The 20,351-nt window shown below is 45.9% G+C and overlaps 1 protein-coding gene across 1 annotated transcript in view; it reads left to right on the top strand.

Moving 5' to 3' along the window:
- The window catches only part of RASGRF1 (Ras protein specific guanine nucleotide releasing factor 1), a 60,109-nt gene that overhangs the window by 9,041 nt on the left and 30,717 nt on the right, over window positions 1-20,351 (top strand). Inside the window, exons 3-9 of the mRNA XM_063142764.1 lie at window positions 2,022-2,169; window positions 7,628-7,720; window positions 9,885-10,138; window positions 13,028-13,107; window positions 14,399-14,592; window positions 14,843-14,952; window positions 17,803-17,921. Coding sequence (XP_062998834.1) covers window positions 2,022-2,169; window positions 7,628-7,720; window positions 9,885-10,138; window positions 13,028-13,107; window positions 14,399-14,592; window positions 14,843-14,952; window positions 17,803-17,921 — 998 coding nt within the window. The remainder of the gene's footprint in view (window positions 1-2,021; window positions 2,170-7,627; window positions 7,721-9,884; window positions 10,139-13,027; window positions 13,108-14,398; window positions 14,593-14,842; window positions 14,953-17,802; window positions 17,922-20,351) is intronic.

Genomic DNA, 20,351 nt, shown 5'->3' with positions numbered 1-20,351 from the left:
CCACCTACTTTTTTATGCATGCCTCTGTGTTTCTCAGAATAATATGTACTTCACTTTTTATATCTTAACTTCTAATGTCAGACAACCCCCTAATAAGAAGACTGAAAGCAAAGCGTGCATTGTCCCCCCTGATTCACAAGTGGCGTTTGGTGATTTAGAACTTTTTATGCCTCCTTTGGCAATATGATGAGAACTTTGACAGAATCGGTTTTGGTTCAGTTACAGCTCAAGCGTGTTTACTCAGAAGTAAGTTCAGTGGGGCATACTCCCCGTCTAGGATTGCACACATAATTTATCTCCCCATGGAGGATAAACCTATCGATGGCTACTAGTCAACTTGGCTATACATTACCTCCATTATCAGGGGGGGGGGGGGACAAGAGTGGAAGGATGCCATTGCACCCCTGTCTTGCTACCGGGCATCTGGTTGGCCACTGTGGGAACTGAACGTTGGACTAGGGAGGCCTTTGGCCTGATCTTCTTATGATTCCATCTTCTAGTTTCTTAACCAAAACCAAAAATGCCTTTACTGCAACTTAACCATTTTGAATCACTTAGTCTTTTACTATCCAGTTAGGTGTGCCATTGGGCTAAAGTTAATACAGTAGGACATAAAATTCCCTTTTTGCAATCAATGGTAATGTTTGGCTGGAGCATAAGGGCAAAATAAGCAAATTAACCCAAGCCAGAAGAAGAAATTCTCTATTGGTTTAGAGATACTTGGTGTTTCGTCTCCATAATGGTCACTAGAGATTCTGCAGAATCTCACACAGATTTCTGTGCATTCATAGTGTTGAGCTATGTGACCCAAAACCGAAAATTGAGAGAGTCCTACAGCTGGTCATACAGTGAAGCAATTTTCTGATTGCTCCATCTTGAAACCAGATCGATGACAATCTCCATCATGTGCTAATTATTGATGTGGCTGCAAGGCAGAACAAGCAGAACAGGCTTTTCATTTGTGACCAACTAGAACATATTTTGAACTTGGCATGCACTGAGAGCACATTTGGGGGCACATGAATCACCCTTTATCAGGTGGGCAATGTGTAGCTGTCCAGCTCTTTTAGCCTACAAGCCTATCAGCCCTTAGCCAGCTTAGCCAATGGCGGCAGATTGTGGAAGTCAGAGGCCAGAGGGCCACCAGTTGCCCAGCCCTGCTTTAAATGTACATAGTGTGGGCCACTGTGCCTTAGTCAACTTCAGGGGTTGGATGTGGGCTCCTCCTCTTCAAATGACCATGCTCCTGGCCTGCATGGATCGTGGCTTTAAACCATTTCTTAGCCTAATGAGACAGGGTTGCTTTGAAGCAATTGAGTCAGGAATTGTACGTTACTCCATACACAGAAAGGTGTAATGGGCTATTTAAAATATGGCTAACATTTTCTCTATTAAAATAACCAGCTCTGAAGAAACCAATCCCAGGTTGATTAACTGAAGCTATAAAGCTGTCTTGAGCTGTCTAGCCCAGCTCCAAGAGGCAGATGTGCTTCAAGGTTTCTCAGGGGGAAGTCTGCCTTCCTTTTCCAGCCCTCCTGCCTAAGATCCTCGAAACTAGCCCCAACCCTTCAGTGAACTAAAAAAGAATGCATAGTTTCCAAATTTACGTTAAATTGTAATGGCCTCTGAGCAAAACTCTGCATACTGGATGACATAGAGATATGTGATGAATGGCAACAAGTAAGAGGTGTATACTTAACTGCAGCATGTGATTTCCATATAATGAATGCAATTATCACTTGATGGAACGGTTGGGCTTTTTTCATTGTGTTGCAGCCAATAGAGTCCCTCCTAATGACAATAGTTACTGCAAGTTAATCCCAGACATGGATTAAGTACATGCCCATATTTACTTGGCGCATACAATTTGTCCAGGACCTGGGAGCAAAGTGCCTGCCTGACCTGGCCCATTGCATTTGCACATGGGGGTTGTCACAGATCCCCAGCCTGGATGCAGAGCTGGCAGCAAGGAGGATGGACGGGGAGAGATGTTTTAACTGCTGTCTCTTTCTATGTAACAGTTATAGGACTCTTGCTACTGAGCATGAAGCCTTAATGCAGAAGTACCTCCATTTACTTCAGATTGTGGAAACGGAGAAAACAGTTGCCAAGCAACTTAGGCAACAAATTGAAGATGGAGAAATAGAGACTGAGCGTCTGAAATCTGAGGTAATAGAACCTGGCCCACAAAGCATGCTGATTACAGTGCAAAGGAAGTGAACGGTTGGTTATTTCAGGTGCCATTCAGTCCTCCCGGTATTCATAATGCCTTGTTTGCAGGAAAAGTAGACCATATTCCTCTGTGCTGGTGGAATTCTGCCGGAAGAAAGCTTCGTGTTTGCAGTAAGCAGATGAAGAATATTGGAAAGGAGGCATCTTCTCGAGCTGAACAGATACATGATATCCCATGTAAATATGTCATGGGAAACCTCATAGGACAGATTCACACATGCATGCAGACTCTAAACATGTGGCCTGCCTCTGTTGAAAAAAATGTGCCTGAATGGTGTATGAAAATACCCTGTTGGTGGAGTTTATGACTTTTAATGACAATTCACCCCATGATGAACATATTTTGGGTGAATGCCTTGAAGCACCATTTGTCTTGTCTGGGAGGGGGTTGAATAGAATTGTGCCAGCTGAGCAGCTTATAGGTCAGGACAGTGAAGCTTAATCCCCAATGCCTGGAAATGTCCCACATTTCCACACTATTAGGATGTAGGAAGGGCAGTGGCCATTGTAGGGTTTTAAAATATTGAGCAATCAGTAATCCAGGAACTATCAATATGTTAGCACTTAATTAGCATGCCTCTCTGAATTAATTTGTTGTCCTCTGTGCTGTTTTTCACCCCAAACTCTTTGAAGTACAGATCAAATGATCTATTAATGTGCAAGTTTTGCTTACTGGATTTTAAAGGGGAAATGCAGCCTTTCTCCTATATAGGAGATAGAACAGCAGCCCAGCCAGCAACCTCCCTGCTTTCAGCTAGGCTGGTATCAGAAGTGATTCCATTTTGTTTTGAATATGATATGTTTGATAACTCCTAATGATGAATAAAATTGCATGGCTTTAGAGGCAGCCCCAGGTTCAGTTGACAGGCTTATGGGGGAAAGATTCCCACTGAAATAGCATCTGACCCCCCAGCCCTCTCTCAGCCTCCTAGCATAGCTTCTCCAAAGACTGGACAGGCACCTTCCTAAAGGCCAGGTTCTGTGTTCCATTTTTGTATGTACAAATTCACATCTATTGGCTAGGGAGGTGTATCTCAGCAACAGATTCATGTTCAGTCACACATCAGGAAATTGACTCCCACATCCACATTTCAACATGTTTAGCAGGATGGAAAAGTACCCTTGGCTGTGATTCAGCAAGAGGGTGACAGGAACTCGTGGGATATGTTTCCTGGCTCCAGGGATCCCTTTACTTGCCTTTTTATGTAGCTTCTGTGCCCAAGGTAGTCACCTTCCCGAGTTTTACCCTCCCCCACAAATACCCCCTAACACCTTTGTTTGTGCTCTATCACTTCCTCTGTTTCCCAACTCCACAGGATGAGTGCCAATGCTCATGCAACCAGAATTACACCATCTACATACAAGAGGGAGGGATCAGCAGATGCTGGGGGAACCCCAAAGTTTGCAGAAGTTATTATTAATTATTATTATTAACATTTATATACCTCCCCATAGACAAAGCTCTCTGGGTGATTTACAAAGAAACAAGGAGGGCAGAATCCCCCAAAACAGGGCAATAAAGATTGTGCATGCACGCAGACTGAGGGGACTGTTGGCCAGCCCCCCAGCCTCTCTCCCCTCCACACCATTACACCCTTTAAAATTGTTCCTTCCCAGGCAGGAGGCTGACTAGTTGGTTGTCATCACTTTCTTCTCTTCTGGGAAGCCTTCCCCAGCCTGGACAGCTGGTCCAACTGAGAAAGGGGAGGTCTGAAGCCCACCCTCACAGCCCCCAAACACACGCAAGCAACATTTAGTGGCACGGTTCCGCTTGTTTATTATGGGCATCATCAGACAAGCTCTTTACTGGACACTCACAGATTTTCACGGGTCCTTTTGATGTTGTTGTCTGCATCCCATGTGCCTCCCACCCCTTCTAGCCCTCTTCGCGTGACAAAAAAAGATCCCAGGAAATCTGAATTATTTTGAGATGGAAGTTGCCGCTATCTCCTGCTGTGTGCAGGAGAAGCAGTGTGATCAAAATGTCCCACTGAATGGGCCAAGTGCACATTGTTTACTTTCTCTTTCAAAAGAGGAAGTAATGCGGGACAAACGTGCGGGCAGAGAAGCAACAGTAAGGAAACACAATTTTCCCCATGTGATGACACTCAGTAGTTATCACAAAGTCTTTTCCTTGTTCTCCATTTCTAGTCTAGAATTCTTTTTATATCTTTGATTCATTGTCTATTGACTTATGTTGTTAATACTTAAAGCAATGGAACTTTCCCCCTTCATCATTATCGAGGAGGAAGAGCAAATGGTCTCTCTCTCTCTCCCTCTCCTATCAGCCCCACACCAAATCGAGGTGCATAGTACCCAGAGAGAATCCAGTTATTTCAGCACCGGATGTAGAAAACCCCACAAGTGCCTCGGCCTGGGAGGAAAATAGAATGAAAATAAATTATTTGCTGCCCTTTCATTGCACCCAAAATCAGCTGTCCAAGATGGCCACTCACTTCCATTGTTCCCAGTGCCCCATCACCTTGTGCTCCCCACCCAGCAACCTGCCCGACCAACCCAGCTCACTCTGATTTAAATCTTTTAAACCTTTTCTGTCAGGGGAGGGCAACCTCTAGCCTCCTGTGGCCCACAGCAGAGCCTAATCCGGCTCGCAGAAGGTTGAGCACCTTCTGCAGGTCCTGAGCCCCACCCCTGAGAGGCCAGAGGTCAGCTGGGGGTGCCCTGGCAAGCCCAGCCAGCAGCGCCCTGACTTCATGCAGCTCCACACCTCTCTCTGCAGGGAGGATTTTTATTTCCATTTTAAAAAGTGAGCAGAGTGGGGCAGAGGCTGTCCTGGGCAGGGTGAGGCCCGCCCCAACATCACCTGGCCGGCTGGCTTGGTCACACTGAGAGGAACCCAAGGCCAGGCAGCCGCTCTCCCTCTGGACTGCCAGGCTGCTCTCCATGGCCAGTGTTCCTACGCAGCATGAAGGCAGGGCCTTGTCCCCAGCCTGGCAGCAGGGAGGTCTTTTAAGAGGGCCCAGGGCCAGCATCTCTCCAGAGGCCCCCAGGGTGCAGGGACCCAGGCCAAGGGCCTCTTTCTCCAGCTCTTTCTCCCCAGTGCCCCCATATGTGCAGAGTAGGACACCCCACTTGAGAAGAGGGGAGGAGATCCAAAAGGAGTCTCTGCTGCATCTGGTTGTTAGGAGCAACTCAGGAAATTCCACTGAGCAGCAGTAGCTTGTAAGGAACAAAGCCCAACGGTGCTCGGATTTGTTGCTATGTTATTTCTCTAGACCCAATCATCCTTCTACACCTCTCAGCTCATTTGCATGCTGGAACCCTATTTGTTTGGGAGCGGTCTTTGCCCTGCTGGCTGGGAATGGCTGGGAGTGGTGGGACATCCACAGGATTGGGTCCTCCATCACCATCACCCATCACTCCATCACCCCTCTGAGCAGCTTTGGGTTTCTGTCTGACCCAGCTGGTAGAGATTTGATGCTTATTAGAGGGAATTCCCAAAACAGTGTTTGTACTATATATGCTGTTTCTCTTAACTGAAGGAAGTTTATCACCCAGTGGATGTTCAAGACCAGCTGCCTGCAATTAAAAAGTTAAGAGTGATCTGATGAAGAAATGACACAGCTATAGCTATCCGGAGTAACTGTTATCTTACGCTGTTGTGTACATCACTTGGACTGTTTGGCATTAATTATTGTGTCTGGGCTCCATCACAACTACTTTTTTAATCCGGTTTTCATCCACGCTGTCCCCCTCCGTTTCCTTAGCGAGGAGAGCGCTGGACACTTTCACGACTGTGCCTTGTTGCGCTCTTTCAGCTCATGTATTTTTTCACCTGGAGCACTACTGTGCCAGAGAAATCTCCCGCCCCGCCCCCTATGTTCTCCTTCCCCCTGCAGGTAATTTTGTTGTTGTTTTAAAAAATATTTCTTTATTTCTGCCGAATTCAACAGTACAGCAGCCTGAAACTGCACAATTACGGTAAAATAACACATGATACTTTCCCCTAAGATCATATTAAACAAACTTCAAGAATGAACACACACACACACACACACACCTGCGATTCTGCCTTAAAGCAACCCTGCCAAGAATCGGAATGTTGTGTTAATGGGAAAGAATGATTTAGGGGAGGGGGAATTAGAAATGCCTAAAAAAATCAAGAGATGAACCAAACTGATTCAAACTTGGCATGCCTAAAGCCCTACTTAAGCGCTTTCACAATCCCAATTTTCATCTCTTTATCTTTAAAAATGAGGGAGCTGCGGGCAAGGAGGGTGGGGTTAGAGCAGCAAAAGTATGTTAAACTGGGTCAGCACAAACCTGTCCATTCGAAAGGGGTGTGGAGAAGGAGAACTGTCCAACCCTCCTCTTTTGTCAGCAAGCTCTCCCTTCAAACCACAAGCCCACAACAAAGGAAATAGGACATGTGGGATAAGCATCTGAGTGCCATGCTGCAAAACCACAAACCAGGCAGGAAGACAGTGAGATAAAACACTGGTGAGATCATAGAATCATAGGATAGTAGAGTTGGAAGGGGCCTATAAGGCTATTGAGCCCAACCCCCTGCTCAATGAAGGAGCCCACCTTAAAGCATCCCTGACAGATGGCTGTCCAGCTGCCTCTTGAAGGCCACTAGTGTGGGAGAGACCACCACCTCCCTAGGTAACTGGTTCCATTGTCGTACTGCTCTAACAGGAAGTTTTTTTCTGATGTCCAGCCAGAATCTGGCTTCCTGTAACTTGAGCACATTATTCCGTGTCTTGCACTCTAGGATAATTGAGAAGAGATCTTGGCCCTCCTCTGTGTGACAACCTTTCAAGCATGCATTAAACTTTCAAGTAGTCCACTTTTAGCTAGTTTGTTAACCAGAATTTCATGGGGCACTTTGTCAAAAGCTTTGCTGAAGTCTAGATATATTATGTCTACAGCATTCCCATAGTCCACAAGGGAGGTTACCCGATCAAACAATGAGATCAGATTAGTCTGGCAGGATTTGTTCTTGACAAATCCATGTTGGCTTCTAGTAATCACTGCATTGTTTTAAAGGTTCTTACAGACTGACTTCTTTATAATCTGCTCCAAAATTTTCCCAGTGATTGATGTCAGACTAAGGATGTAGCTAGACCTAAGGTTTATCCCAGGATCATCCCGGGTTTGCCCCTGCAATACAGCAGCCACAGTCTGTTGCTTTATGTTCTTACATGGAAGAAAATAGCAAGAGCATTATGGATTTATTATTGGTTTGTGGTTTGCACAAGAGCAATATGGATTTATAATTGGTTTGTGTTGGAACCATTTCTGTTCCATGTCTATCATGTGCATTTATCTTCACTTCCTGGACACTATTCATCACTGTGGCCTTGTGCATGAGGTCAGTTTGTCAGCATGTAAATCCCATTTCTTTACTTATCTGTTTTCTGTGTTCCCCTAGATCGCTGCCTTACTTAAAGACAATGAACGCATCCAGTCCAATCAGACCAATGTACCCAATGATGATGACAGTGACATCAAGAAGATCAAGAAGGTGGGTTCTGACAGTCCTTCAGGATGCATGCGCTTAAATGTGTGCATTCTGATGTCTTGTGTTCCCCTATCCCACATAGTGGGAAGATCCAGGCAGGGCCTTATCATAATCTATTGATATACAAATGAGATGATTAAACAGATACTGGTGGGTGTAATGGAAGCCAGCAGACAGGAAATAATTGCCTGATGCACAGGAACAACAGGCTAGTCACTCCAAATCTATGCTCCCTCAAAAACCCTTTGGGAGAGAAGGAGGAAGAAAGCCCACAGCAATCGTCTAGCTGAGCTCCCTGGGAAGGAGAATCTATGGTTGCTATTTATTAAATGGATGTGTTGCTTCCCACTGCCAAAAGCAGCCTGGAAGCAACTTAACAGGGAGCGAAATACAGAAATCATAATAAATATAACAGAAGAAATCTAAAATAATACAAATCATCATCATCATCATCATCTTCATCATCATCTTCATCATCATCATCATCATCAAAATAAAACAAAATCTGAAAAGGATAAAATAAGGAACATGTTCATCCAGAATCCAATATCCCTCCTCTGTCTGCTCACAGCTCAAAACAACTGGGCCATAAATATGTCCATATGCCTGGGTTAATATGTGCTGTACATCTTTGTCTGGCACAGAAAAGATAGCGTTGGCGCCAGGCGGGGTTTCCTTGGAGAGAGGGTTCCGTACATGGGGCTGACACAAAAGGACCATCCCAAACTGCCACCCGCCTCTGAACTTCTATCAGAGGGAACACACAGGGAAGGACCTCAGGGACTGGATATGTTCCTATGGGGAGAGGCGGCCCTTGGGGTATTGGGATCCTGGGCCTTGTAGGGATTAATAGAATAAAACCAGCACTTTTAATTCAACTTAGAAACAAATTGGAACCAGTGCAGGCAAGCCCAGAGTGGATTTATATATTCACATTGCCTAGTCCCAGTCTACAACTTGGCCACTGAGTAAAGCAAGATGGGGCATGGTATGGAGTGAGCAGGGAGCAAAACTTTGGGTGAAGCTGGAGAAGAGAGCTAGAAGGAGAGGAGGCAGAAGGAGTGAGGTGGCTGCAAGAAAGGCCAATGCTATTTTGGGCTGCATTAATAGAAGTATAGCTTCCAAATCACGAGAAGTACTAGTTCCCCTCTATTCAGCACTAGTTAGGCCTCATCTTGAGTATTCTGGACACCATACTTCAAGAAGGATGTAGACAAGCTGGAGGGGGTTCAGAGGAGGGCAATGAGGTTGATCAGGGGTCTGGAAACTAAGCCCTATGAGGAGAGACTGAAAGAACTGGGCATGTTTAGCCTGGAGAAGAGAAGATTGAGGGGAGACATGTCAGCACTCTTCACATACTTGAAAGGTTGTCAAGCAGAGGAGGGCCAGGACCTCTTCTCGATCCTCCCAGAAAGGTTGTCAAGCAGAGGTTGTGGGCTCTCCCACCCTACAGACATTCAAGAGGCAGCTGGACAGCCATCTATCAGGGAGGCTTTAAGGTAGATTCCTGCACTGAGCAGGGGGTTGGACTCGATGGCCTTAGAGGCCCCTTCCAACTCTACTATTCTATGATTCTGAGGAGAAAAGGGAAGAAAGGAAAGAGAAAACGGCAGTGTATTTAGAAGGAGAGAGTCTGCAGTTTGATGAAGAGTGCACCTCCGCATGGAGGGACAGGGCAACCAAAGGCTAAAGAGCAGGGATAGACAACTGTTGTTGGTCCAGTAAAGCCAACACTGCTCTTCACAGAGAACTGTGGGTTAAAAAGGGAGTTGAATATGTTTGATTCATAGTTGTGTTAATTGTTTTGTTCATGCTAGTATTGCCTAAACCTTCTTACCCTAGTTATGGAAACCTGAAACATTACAACCCTCCTTCTGAAAGCATGCTGAGTAAAGAACACTGGGCTGCATCGACCCATGACTGACACTGTATAAGCCTCATTTATAAGTCTGAACACGTGGGATGCCAGTGCACGCAGGCTGGGGAATGCAGTCGCCGACAGTGGGGTTATAGCGTGGAGAGGCACAAGCGCAGACCTGTGGAACGTCCTGCATTGACCTTTCCAGGACCCAAGGTCCTGTCCACCGGAGCATCCTACAGTCTGCTCTGCAGGTGTTTCTGCTTTGCTCTGCACAGTCATCTTAAGAAACTCTTTCTCTGTCAACAGGTCCAGAGCTTTCTGCGGGGCTGGTTATGCAGGCGGAAATGGAAGACCATCATCCAAGACTACATTCGCTCACCTCACGCTGACAGCATGCGGAAGAGAAATCAGGTCGTCTTCAGCATGTTGGAGGCCGAGGCCGAGTATGTCCAGCAGCTGCACATTCTGGTCAACAACTTCCTGCGCCCACTGAGGATGGCGGCCAGCTCCAAAAGGCCTCCCATCACCCATGACGATGTCAGCAGCATTTTTCTAAACAGGTGGGTGGGAGGCTGTTCAGGCTACGTTTCACCCAAGGAAAACTGCTTGATCTACTTTCAATTTAAGAGAAGAGTTAAGGTGCTACTAAAAAGGGGGGGGGGAGGTAGGGAGGCAAAAGTAGCTCTGTTAGCCATTAAAATTTTCTGAAGTCCATACTAGTGTGATGCCTTTTGCTCACAGTTTCCCTAAAAATAGCGCAGACCAGCCATGGGCACCTCATGGTCGCGGTTTTTCCAGCTCCTCCCCAAGCCCATCAGGCTCTCTGCCTGGCCCGTCCCAAGGCCAGCTGAAGCCAGACCCTACTAGGGAAAGGGAGGGGAAATGGGACGCCTCTCCCCTGGCTAACGCTCCCTGGCAATAACGAAACATCAGCAGCAGCAAAGTCAGAGCCTTTATTGAACAGCATTTGTGATGGAGGAGATCCTGGAAGGAAAAGACTTGTGTGGGTTGGCCAACCAGTGACCAGCAGCTGAGTTACGGTGAGTTGAGTTACTGTTGAGTTACTGTGCCCAATAACTCAACGCAGAGCCGGGTAGAAAGTACAACGTCCCAGATGGCATCAGCTCTGTGTTAGCAACTGGAGCTCGGAGTCCCTGGACCAGGATGCACAATTGGAATTTGTGAGGGGGTGACAGCGAAGAGGGTGTGGGGCCACCTGAGGCCTGTGCTCATGCCTCAGCCTACCACCCCCGCCACCACACTTTCCAAAACACACGCGCGCACACACATCCATTCACTCAAACATCCAGGTATCCCATTCAGACATCAATACACACACACACACACATGATCACACACTCCAAAGCACACACACTCACACATCCATTCATGCAAACTCTCTCTCACACACACACCTTACCTGCTACTTGCGTCTTCTTCTCCTCCTTCTCCTCCTGCTGCTGCGCCAGCCCAGCAGAAGGCTAGATCTGCACTGGGGGGTGGTAGCTGGGGGACGCGTTCCCGGAAGTCCTTTTCCCTGGTAAATTGGGGCCCAGTCCTGGTTGCCCCAGAGATCTCCATTTTTCTGGAGGTCTCCGGGGTTTTCTGGTGCATCTGGTCACCCTACTCCCCAGTGTGGCAAGCAAACTGGGGGGGACGGGGACTTCCCACTGGTGCTCATGGAAGCGTTTCCTCTAAGCCAAATGGGGGATGCAGGTAGGTGATATTTTCTCCAGGGAAGAGAGAGAGAGATTATAAAGTGTCTCTGTCATGCATGCATTCATGTACAGTGTATCCCCCCATGCCCTGACACATGTGCACAAGGCAGTATCTGCCATGTTAAGAAAATGAATCTCTAAATACAGCACAGCTTCAGAGGGAATTCAGTTCTGCCAGAAATATGACAATCGCTGCATGAACCTCTTTGTTTGCCTGCAGATTCTTTGCACGTTGGATGTTCCCTCCAAGAAAAGAGGACAAAAGAGGATACAGTTTGCATAAAATTTGCACATACTCATTTATAGCCATAGATGCAAATTAAAGAATAATTACTATAATTTAAATAGAAATACAGTCTATCTCACCAGAGTAGGGAAGATTATCACCAGATGGCCTGCGTACCTGCTCAATCTGCTGCCCAGGTGATAACTGTTGGTAGGCAACTTCAAGGTCCCTGCTGTCCTGGGGCTTGTCTACACAAGCGCTTTTCCTTGCGGTAGCTTCGGAGTGGCAGCAGGTGAGCTGCATGATGCAGCTGCCACTCCAAAGTGATCCAGGGGCAAAGGCCCAAAGCCCCGCACTAAAAGGTTGGATTCTTACCCTGGCTTTTTTAGCTTGGAGCCAGGCTCCGTGCCTCTGTGGAGCCTTGTTAAGATAAAAAATGAAATTTAAAGGGGAGGTTGGAAATCCTGCCAGGGAGGGAGCACCCCATTCCTCCCCCCTTGTCCCCCCCCATTTAGCTGTAATGCGATCCTTCACATTTACAGCTAAAACAAAACACACAAGTCAGTCCAATTTTTTTTTTTTTTTTTAAAACCCACTAACCTTAGAAGAGTGGGCGTGAATGCTCCCAGCTTCCCCCCACCCCCGGGACCTGCTGTGTGTGTGCTCGGGTGTGCGGGTGCAGCGGTGACGTTGGTGACGGCGCCTGGAAAGCCCGCAACTGCGCTCCTTCCTATGTAGATGGTAGGAAGGAGCGTCAATGCGCTGGCGCACACCTCGCGCCACCCCGCGCAGTGTTCCCAACGTTGTCAAGATGAGGGCCTGGTTTCTTATCTTCAAAATGGGCTGGGACTCAACAAGCCTTCAAGCAGAGGACTGTCCTTCATAAAGTAGAACACATGGCCACCCTAGGAGAGACAGGGGGAGATGAGCAAGGGACCATCTTTTGAACTTAATTTATGGAGGCAATGATGATTGATGAATGGGGCTGTTCATTGATGGAGACTTGATTATATTTTGGAGCAGCGTTTGAGTGAAAATTAGAAAATTAATTGGTGGTGTGGTGACCTTGGCTTGCTTTTTGAAACTCCATCGTAGTGCGAAAGTTGCCATTGCAAATTAATGGTAACTGACAAAGAACTACTGATTTGGGGTGATCTGCAGGTGGGGTGCAAATTAAGTGAACAATTTAACTTATATGGGCAATTTGGATGGGAAACTGGCTGTCTTTGCATTCAATGAGATTTAAATAAATCCTACTTCTTATTTCTAAATTTGCATGCATGCGTACATGTGTGTATGTGTGAAACTTGTATGCAGATGTTTTGTCCTTTGGGCCTGAGCCACAGGTTGTTGTTTTTACGTGGCTGGCAATGCTGCCACTAAAGATTGACCCTGGGACCTTCTGCGTGTAACACCCCATTCCTAGGCCTGCCCCCACAAACCAGAGATTCCTGAGTTTTTCCATTTCTGCCTTATTTTTGTTTGTTTGTTTGTTTCTCTTTCAGTGAGACAATCATGTTTTTACACCAGATCTTTTACCAGGGCCTGAAAGCACGTATCTCCAGCTGGCCAACGTTGGTGCTGGGTAAGTGTTTGCACAAATGGGGATTGCAGCGAAAGGGTGCATGACATGCAGGGCGCTTCTGCTCAGGTAGCCAGCCAGCCCTACCCTTTACTCTGTTACATCCTCCCTCCCCCACTTCATTTCCCAATACCCCCACCCAAGAGACAGAAAGTATCCCATGGCCATGAGGCTTCTCCTAGCAGTGCCCAGCTGTGCCTGTGAAGTCCAGATAGCCTCCGGCAGGGGCAGGACAAGAGAAGTGCAAGTCTTATCCAGCTCTGTCAAGGTGAGGTTTCTTGCACCATTAAAAGTTGCACAGAAGTTTCTCTCATTGTTATCCTGCTGCTACTGCTGCACAGGAGTGGAAAATCATACCTGCTGCCAATAGTCCCAGATGGAAGCCCAGTCAGTCAGGCCAGAAAAGAGGGCCCACCTGAGAGCAGCTCAAACTGAAGAGCTGGCCAAAGTCAGACGCTCTGGATGACCTGGGCCCAATCCACATGCATCATTTCGTGCAGAACGGGAGCCCGTCGGGGTCATTTGCGACACATGATATTGTCACCATTCCTCAGCAGCCCCACAGCTTTCCCCTGGAAATGGCACATTCTCACAAAAATGCTTTACTGCACCTCCCCCCCCCACATTAATGCAGCAGTTTCCTTAATGCGGTTCATGTGCAGTGGATCCCACTCCCCTGAATTAAATCCTGCATACGGGGCATGCCATTTCCCGCCTGTTCCTCTTCTTCCACCACTGCTAGTTACGCTTTTTGGACACAGGCATAGGCTTCTTTTCCAACCACTAATTTGCAATAGCGCTATTTCATTCTTTCACTATTACTGCTCTCCTTTGCCTTCTCCATTTTTTCTTTGCACTATTTTGCAGTAGTGCAATCCTGCAATATAGCACTTTCACCCTTTCTCCACTGGATTCTGGCTGGACATCAGGAAAAACGTCCTGACTGTTAGAGCAGTACAACAATGGAACCAATGACCTAGGGAGGTCGTGGGCTCTCCCACATCAGAGGCGTTCAAGAGGCAGCTGTCGGGGATGCTTTAAGGTGGATTCCTGCATTGAGCAGGGGTTGGATTTGATGGCCTTATAGGCCCCTTCAAACTCTACTATTCTATGCTACTATGACTTGGCTGACTGTTTTGTCCATGCAGGGAGTGGGGGCTCTTTCTTCACTTTAGGAACCACCATTAAGCCCACATTATCTTAATCAACCCTCCACTTCACTCCATGTCCACATCAACAGGGGCAGCTTCCAACTTTGCAGCAACAGTTTCTCACCATACCTTCTTTCTTGCAGCTGACCTGTTTGACATACTTCTGCCGATGCTCAACATCTACCAGGAATTTGTCCGGAACCACCAATACAGCCTGCAGATCCTGGCCCATTGCAAACAGAACCGGGATTTCGATAAGCTACTGAAGCACTATGAGGCAAAACCTGACTGTGAGGAACGGACACTGGAGACCTTTCTGACCTATCCAATGTTTCAGGTGAGGTGTACTAGCAGGGACCAGGCCAGAGTCATTTTGCCACCTGCAAGCAGGGAGATTCTGTTGATGTATTCTTTTTATTAATTATCCTTAACTGACCTGGAAATTTTGAACTGAAGGGCAGTATAGAAAGGGTTGAAATAAATACGTAAAATTTCCTGGAAGATACATCTATTAGATGACTCACCTGTATGCATGTGTTGCACCAATGTGATCTCTTAGTTCCATTCTCTCTTGTGTCTTAACTCAGATTCCCAGGTACATCTTGACATTGCATGAACTCTTGGCCCACACACCCCATGAGCACGTGGAGAGGAACAGCCTGGATTATGCCAAGTCCAAATTGGAGGAGCTTTCCAGGTTGGAAGAGTTAACCACTGACTTTTGGGTGGTGTGTGTGTTGTGGTAGCTTGTAGACATCCCACTTCCATTGACAGTTTCGTGCCAGGGCCCGTGTTGGGTCAAAGTCGAAGGTGCAGGTCAGGGAGGTACATATCACTTCACATGTTTTCTTTTCAAGGTGTGCTGCAAAATATCTTACATATCATTATCTTTAATATGTGTATAAGATATATGAAGTTTCCTTACACCAGGCAGTTCTTCGTATTAATCAGGTCTGAGCATTAAAAAAACCCTTCCCTCTCCCAAATTCAACAACCAGAATGAATTGTGTAGAACAGGAAAATTTAAATAATTACCCATCTAAATAGGGATGGAGAGACTTCAATATCACCAAGTGTTTAATGTCCAAGCTCATTCTGTCCTACTTCTCTACAAGCTTATTATTATTATTATTATTATTATTATTATTATTATTATTATTGATCTGTGTGGAAATTTGTACTTTTGTGTGCACATTTTTTGTAATGGGTGCATTAATGGGCACAACCTCTGTGTGTATTTTAATCCCCCCAGCAATACTTCACATTGCTGAAATGGCTGTACCAGTCTCCGTGATAGGGCTGAGCACAAGGCCAGGTAATAAACCAGGCCAATGTTCCAGCAGACATGTTTTCAGTTCATGGGAGTTCAGGCAAAAGAAGTGATCCAGATGACATGCACATGGTCAAAGCACAGGCAATCATTCCAAGATAGGCAAAGCAGCAGTGGTCAAACAGGCAAAGGGTCGAACACATTTAGGCAGTCCAGTGGCGGAGTCAAGCAGGAGTCCAAGGTCTGTAGCACAGAGATTCACCCATAGGACAGGAGAAGCTGGTCAGACATTGTTTCCCACAACTAGCAAGCTCTGATTGAAGGCTTTTAAGCACAAAAGTTGCTGAACTCCACCCAGGCTTAGCTGCTGTCCATTAGAGCTCTCTGGCTAGAGCCCTACTCAAGAGGAGTCACTTTCTCCTGAGGCGACCAGCCAGCCCTACCATGAAGCAGGAGGATGCAGGTGCAGCAGAGTATGGGAAGAGTGGCGCTCTCCCCCTCCAAAGGGTCTGCCGCTTCTTGGAGCCAGGCTAGTCATCACAATATCTAGTATATATGAAGCACTTTGAACACTTATTCATTTATATAAATGCCACATATTTCTATTTGTTCATGATTTGGGCAAGGAATGAAGCAGAGGATTGATGCTCCATCTCATGACCATTAGTAATCCTGCGTGTGGCTTCTGAAATTACTCCCAGAAGTGCCCAGATGCTTTTCAAGTTATCCTCAGAACCATAGGGACAAGAAGCTTGTTTCTTTTTATTGTTGAGATGTTCAGAGTGCTGAATTTTGCACCCAATACCACAAGCAGGCACTAATGTTAAGGACCATCCAAGAAGTGGACACAAATCACTCACATCATCCTAAATAAATGCTGAATTTCTCACATTCTTGTATAATTATCACTTTGGGGAAAATAAGCAGCCATCTGTACTTTTGAGCAGAGACGTGGTGTACAGGATGTGTGAAGGGGATAATGACAAGATGACATATGTTATTTTAGAGGTACTGAGAAGTTTCTTCATAAAGCAACCCAGCAAGGGAAAACATACATTGCAAGGAGCCTCAAGTTTGTTTAAATGACCTCAGCTACGTTTTAGTCTCAAAGAGCAGCTCATCACCACTAAAGGCCTCCTCCCCACCCAACGTCGCCCATTTACTTAGCACTGGGTCTTTCTAAGCAGCCATGGCTCTGCTGGATGTGCTAGAGAGGGCCAGCTGCTGGCTGCCTGGTATTTGCTTTCTTTAGCCCAAGTGGGGATCTCTGACCTTTCTGCTCACCTTCGAGGAGAAGGCCAGAGAACAGCCAGCCATCTGAGGCTGAAAAGGCTTCTGGTTAGGTGTATTGATCTGGAGGCCTGATCTAATCAGGGCCCAGTCAAAACAGATTCTTTGGATTGCCAAGATGAAACTACACCACTTGTGGAAGGAATGATATTTTATTGATAGAAAATGGATGTAGAATAAAAGTACAAAGAAAGCTCACACATCTCTTCAGCTGAAAAAGCTGGCATCTTCTTCACAGCTGAATGTATGCCGGGGAGGGGAGGGGAGGGGAGGGGAGGGGTGGGGATCAACCGCATACATCTTCTTAGGACCAAACGTTCTCCAGGCTGGTTGTGCATATTTCCCCCATGGAGCAAGATCAAACTGGTTATGCCTCAGCCCAATCTTTTGTACCCCCTTCCAATATTTTAGAATGTGCAGGAAGGTAACGAGTTACCTTTCCTAAATCTAAGAAGTCCCAGCATTCCAACACCAAGGGGAAGAAATCTTCATCTCCCCAGTAACATAAAGCAGTGAAGGAAACAGAGGAAAGTAGGCAGCTGCATAACACCCTTATCAGCTTCAGACAGCTAGCTATTGTTAACAGGTACCACTTTCTCTCTCTATGAGAAGTTGCCCACAATAGAGGCCAACTTTAGGAAACAAGAAAACTGTCCTTTATTCAATACTTGATGGTCCTTTATACATTTAATAAACATCATATACAACACTGTGACAGTTCAACAGCTGACCTAACTCCTCGGTGTCAAGCTCACTACACTAGGGTACCCCTGGGAATCCTCTGTGGCTTTCCACAGAAATTACCCCCAAAGGAATGGCCTTTCACTAACATTTTGTCACAGAATACTTGAACTAGTAGTATTCCTACTACAACTGGAAAGCTATTCAGTAGCAACCATGTGCAAGATACTGCTCTATTTTATATCCGTGGGCCATTTTCTGCAAACGCTGATTGGTATATTCATTGACTCTTTTATCTTTCTGTAGAATAATGCATGATGAAGTGAGCGAGACTGAAAACATCCGGAAGAATTTGGCAATTGAAAGGATGATTATCGAAGGCTGTGAAATTCTCCTGGACACCAGCCAGACGTTTGTAAGACAAGGTAGTGTCTCTAGGAAGGAGGGAGGGGACACTGGCAGAGCCAGGATTCCTCAGCACACTTCAAAAAAGAGCTGGAAAAGGTCAGAAAAGGCCGGGCACCCACTGAGTTCTCCTCAACTGGGCAAAGGACTCATGTTGTGCAATGAACTGCAAAGCCTGATGCCACAGAGAGGAAAGGCTGGGACAGGTGCTGCACTGACAGACTGAAGAGCGGAAGAGCCCGTCTGCTGGATCAGGCCAAAGGCTCTCTAGTCCAGCATTCAGTCCCCACAGTCACCAAACATATCCCCACAAGCTGGACAGGAGTGCAATAGCATCCTCCCACTGTTGGGAGCAGAAGTTAACATTGTGCCGGAGAAACAAAGGCAGAGGAGCAGAAAAGTTGGCCATCCATCAGGCATAGGAATTCCTTAAGACATAACATGGTGCACTACAGAAACAAAGCCAGGGGAGCTTTAAAGAGAATAAAAGTTGGCCACCCATGCAGCATAGCCATTCTCTAAAGCCAAAAGACAATGAGAAACAATGGCTGAGTTCGGACAACACGTTGATCAATGGTTGTTTCCCATTCGGTACAAGTTGATTAGCGTGTCGTCTGAACTCAGCCAATGGCAGAGCAGCAGCTGAATACATGATATCTGCCCACTGAGGCACACGCTTCTTAAAGTCTTGGCATTTAGCAAACCTCTTTCTTTAAATTAACCAAAAGGTCATCAAACAAATTGTGCAAGCTTTCACGATCCCCAGACCCCTTCATCAGCAAGGCAGATGGGGCGGGGGGGGGGAGGAGAAAAAACAAAGAAGTGAACGGATGGTGAAGTGACCTTATCGAAAAGTTCAGGCTAGTCCTAAGGTGCAATGTTGGGAGGAGAATGCAGGCACTCAAGGTAGGCTTAGCAGGTTACGTGCTGTCATTTAGAGGGTTAAAAATTATTTCCCACAAATTTTTGAATTAGGGGATCTAAAAATATGTCTTTTGATGTCAGGAATTCAAATCTGCTATTATTTTTTTGATTGGACAACATTTAGCTTGGTAAATTGGCACTTGAACAAAATGCATATTCACTGCTCTCGGAAAACAGTGTGTAATGCTAAGAAGCATTTATTTTCTGTTGTATAAAACTTACAGTTGCCATAAAACATATCTTTCTAAACAAAGAACAACAAAATGTAATAACACCCCTTTAAAAATTATGCAATAAGTTTCATTAAGTCTCGTTTTGATTCATTCTTAGACATCAACCGGCGACTTGCTTCTTGACCTCTTTTATATCCCTCACGTTTCTCGGCTGAATATACTTTGCCTGCTGCCTCTGTGACTTGTTTGACAATTCTTTCTACAGCCTGAGCATGACGGGGCCACTTTGAGGTTCATTAATGAACTTCTTGACTTCTGATATCGACAGTTTGCATGTCAAAGGAGGTTCATATACATTTTCAGACCAGTCTATGAGTTTTAACAGGGAAAAAGCAGCACGATTAATAGAAGGAGTCTTTCTGGGACGTACAGAAAGATCTCCCAGAAAATCATCATTTCCACTCCTTAAGTCAACAATCTTCTGCACACCAACTTTTCTCTCATTACTCTCACTGGAGCACAAGAGTGTCTGAATGATCATTTCACTGAATGCATACTATGCTGAAAGCTAGGTGGTTGGCAAAAGAGCATCCACTACAGCTTTCTTTTGGAGTCTGAGGAGATGGAGATGGAACAACACATGGCCTGGGCCTTCCACCCAAGAGTGTTTCACTTTTATCTGGAACCAGCAGGGAAAGCACATACCAACAATGTACTCTACTATCAGTCTTAAGTTCTGGAGGGTTTTGCCCTTAACCATGTTTTGATACCCATATACGGCAAATCCTGTTTGCAGTCGTTAACCATCTCGAGTGACACACTGGACCAATTTCAAGAAGGGCGAGATCTATAGGGAGCTCTTCTGTCCTTATGGCCTGTGTAATTCTGTACCCATGTGCTTGATCTGTTGACAAATTGTTTATTACACTGTGACTAAGAGAAATGAGAGGCTCTCCAATTTAGTGAATGAAGGATCAGTTTCCAGTTCTGTGGCATTGTCTAGCATCTTCCCAACTACACCAGTCCATTTGTTGTTTGATAAGGTCTTCCCATCTAGTGTCGTGATCAAGTGTCGCAGGAGCAGCTCATTCATATGAAGAGCACAGACTAACCAGATGAGCTTGTGGCAAAGTTTAACCTCAACCAAGTGCATGATGCCACCAGTGTTTACATTTGTGGAATCACCCCCAATGGCTTGCAGAGTTTTATCAATGCTCTTCTTCTTCATGAAATCCACTAAATTATCAGCAATAACTTCAGCAGGCTTTTTTTATGTTTGAATCTTTCTCTGGAGTGAAGTGGTACAGATCCCTTCCACCTGGCTCGCTGCATACAGAATAATGCTGTTCTTTC

This window comes from Elgaria multicarinata, chromosome 16 (genome assembly GCF_023053635.1).
Source record: "Elgaria multicarinata webbii isolate HBS135686 ecotype San Diego chromosome 16, rElgMul1.1.pri, whole genome shotgun sequence".
NCBI lineage: Eukaryota > Metazoa > Chordata > Lepidosauria > Squamata > Anguidae > Elgaria > Elgaria multicarinata.
The sequence above is the reverse complement of the archived record's forward strand: the minus strand, read 5'-3'. Positions and strand labels throughout refer to the sequence as shown.